At 60.3% G+C, this 2953-nt stretch overlaps 1 protein-coding gene across 1 annotated transcript in view; it reads right to left on the bottom strand.

Moving 5' to 3' along the window:
* Positions 1 to 1027: 1027 nt before the first annotated feature.
* Positions 1028 to 2953, bottom strand: part of CACNG1 (calcium voltage-gated channel auxiliary subunit gamma 1) — an 11797-nt gene continuing 9871 nt past the window's right edge. Inside the window, exons 3-4 of the mRNA XM_007455279.1 lie at positions 1764 to 1901; positions 1028 to 1254 (exon numbers count right to left, since the gene is read on the bottom strand). Of these exons, the coding sequence (XP_007455341.1) occupies positions 1028 to 1254; positions 1764 to 1901 (365 nt within the window). The remainder of the gene's footprint in view (positions 1255 to 1763; positions 1902 to 2953) is intronic.

The raw sequence follows: 2953 nt of genomic DNA, 5'->3' as shown, positions 1-2953 counted from the left end.
TGACCCATGGCCAGTGGTTTGCTGACCCTTCTCTGCAAGAAAGGTCTTGACATGGACCCCTGGTGCACAAAGAAGGCAAAGGGCAGAGGGGTCCTCTCTGCCCACCGTGTCTGACTTACCATCTCTGAGGGCTGGCCAAGTACGGTGAGGTTTGAAGGCGCAAGGTGTAAATTATGAAACTCCAGGTGGCCCTACGTGTCTAGCGGCTAAGCCCTGCTTCCTGATGTTCGTTGCAACAAAAATCCAGTGTCTGAAATCAGACCCTTGCAGCTGCGCGGCTGGAGTGCTGTGTAAGCACTGGGATGCCTAGCATGCCAGGAGCTCTGGAAATAACCCTCTTTATTTTTAACGCCCTTGGCTAGTCAGACCGCCTCTGGTTTCTCCCAAAGACAACCCCAGGGCCCAGAGTTACCAATTGGAATTCAGAACTTCTAAGTCTCGCTGGTAAGCAGACCCCCTGTCCCTCTCATCCCCACAAATGTCCTCAACATCCCCGGGGGCTATGCCTTCATTTCCCCTGCTGGGTCAAGGGGCCCCTGGGCCGTGGTCAGGAACCCAACAATTTCTACGCAAGGCCAAGGAAAACGCAAGTTTTTGAAGAGGTTTTATTTCAAACCACAGTCAGAGTCTAACCAGTTAAAAACTGCTCGTTGGGTCTCCCAGAAGCCAAGGAGGGGCTGTTCGGGTCACCAGGAAGGAGAGAGGGTCTGGCCATTCGCACAGCTGGACACCCAGAACAGGTAGACGGCCCACAGAGGACAGTCAGTGGGCTTATCAAGGACGACCGGGCACTCCAGCGGGAGGTCGGGCCTCTCCAGGCGCCTGTGCACCTGCCTCCCACCTGCACGGGGCAGGTCTGGGCCACCGCCACTTGCTGGCTTCACCGCGCAGAGAAGTGCTCAGACAGGGCGAGCAGCTGTGCTGCCGGGGGAGGGGCAGGTGGGAACGGGGAGAAGCGACGCTCCCGCCTCCTTCTCGAACGTTCTGGGCTGGGCTCGGCTTCCTTGGGGACAGGGGCCCAGGAGGGCTAGTGCTCGGGGTCGGCGTCCATGCAGGACTCCCAGGGGTTCTGGGGCATCCGTGGCAGGGAGAACAGCAGGAGAGCCAGGCCGCCGAGAAAGAGGAGGCCGAAGGCCGCGCAGGCGCAGGCGAAGGACCAGGAGTAATAGTACCTGATCCAGACGGTGTCCTCGCTGTCGATCATGCGCTTCACCGACTGCCGTGTGACCTCCACCGAGATGAAGATGCAGAGACCTGGGGGCAGAGCTGGACTCAGGGCCCCGCACGCCCCCCCGCCCCGCGTCTGCTGGGGCTTCCGCGTGGGCTTCAAGGTGGAGACGCCGCCGGCGGAGGGGCGGGGGCATGAAACGGTCCGAGACCGAGGTCCCGATAGGGAAGCTGCAAAAGTGCGCCCTTTCGTTCCGTCTTTCCTTAGCACTATTTTAAAGTTAATTTAATTTTTGTTAGTAATTAGCATCCTCCCCGCCTTGAGGACTGTCTCGGTAAGAAATGGACAAACTGCCGAGATCTGCCCCCTCCCAGCCCACCGGCCCTGGCGGAAGCCCTAGGCAAGCTTGCCCCTGGGTGGAGCCTGGGAATCTGTCCACACCCAGGCCCCAGGTAGGCATGAGAACGGGGTCGAAGCATCCCCCCGGACCCGGCAGCTGGACAGGAGCCCCCATCCTCCCCGCAACGGCGGCAGCCGGACAGGAGCCCCGATCCTACCCGCAAAGGCGGCACCCGGACAGGAGCCCCCATCCTACCCGCAAAGGCGTAGAACATGGACGCCGGCCTCAGCAGGTAGTCCCGCTTCTTCCAGAGGGACAGGAGCGCGCAGATGGTTCCCGCGATGGCGAAGCCCAGACTGAAGACGGCGATGGCCGCGGCCGAGATGCTATACTCTGCGGCACACAGGGGCAGGGATGCCGGGACCTCAGAGGGGCCTCATCCCCTGCACCTTTCGTCACCACTGGCTGTGCCTGCAGCCAGGTAAGTGACAGTACCACATTCTACTATTCCCTTTTCCCAGGTGAGAAAACGGAGGTCCGAGAGATTAAATCTCTCCTTCAGAGTCGCACAGTGGCTAAGGCGTGGGACCAGGATGTGCACACGACCTAATTCCTTCTCGCAGGTCAGGCAGCAAACTGAAGTCCCTCCCTCCAGGGGCAGGGGCCTCGAAGGAAGCGTGAGATTTGCGGCTGGAGACCTTTCTGGAGCAGAAACCTTCCTCCGAGTGTCGGGGCAGAAGGTGGCACTCAGGCTGGCGTGGTCTGTCCTGGGACTGACAAGCAGCCTCTGGACGGATGACGGAGTGTGGCTTGTTACAGAGCTCGGTGCCCAAGAGGATCTGAGTGTGTGTGTGTCAGAGCGTGTGCACCTGTGCATATGTGTGTGCATGCGTGTGTTTGCATGTGTGTGCGCGTGCGTGTGTCTGCATACCCATGCCGCGTGCAGTCTTCTGTACACATGCACATGTGGGTCTCTACTCAGTCCAGGGGGTGCCTCCGAGCTCGGTGGTTCCCACAAGGCCCTCCAGGGCACGTGTGCTTCGGGGGCCCTCATGCATCTGCCCTAGTCCCCACCCTCTGCTTCTCAGGGAGTGACTTATAGGCGAGGGAGGGACTCAGACAGACTCCCCGCACACTCTGAGCCGCCAGCCCTGCAGACCATCACAGGGATGTTGCGTCCTTGTTCCACTGTCAGAGCTCCTATGACAGTGGCGTCCCTTGGGCTCTGTGGGGAAATGGACTCCTTCTGCCCTTCGGGAGCTACCAGGCAAGTCTCTTTTACAAACTCGCCCAAGCCCTGATGCAGGAACGCTCAGGGTGCCCGGAGATGGATGATGCTGTCTCGGGGGCGCAGAGGGTGACCAGGCTGCTGCTCAGATGCATCGGGAGGGGCTGCTCGTCATCAAGATCCGGAAGTCGGGGCATTTGCACCCGTGATTTTCCGG

The sequence above is a fragment of the Lipotes vexillifer genome, unplaced genomic scaffold (assembly GCF_000442215.2).
Source record: "Lipotes vexillifer unplaced genomic scaffold, Lipotes_vexillifer_v1.1 scaffold664, whole genome shotgun sequence".
Lineage (NCBI taxonomy): Eukaryota > Metazoa > Chordata > Mammalia > Artiodactyla > Lipotidae > Lipotes > Lipotes vexillifer.
Note: the sequence above shows the minus strand (reverse complement) of the source record. Positions and strands in the feature narration are given on the sequence as shown.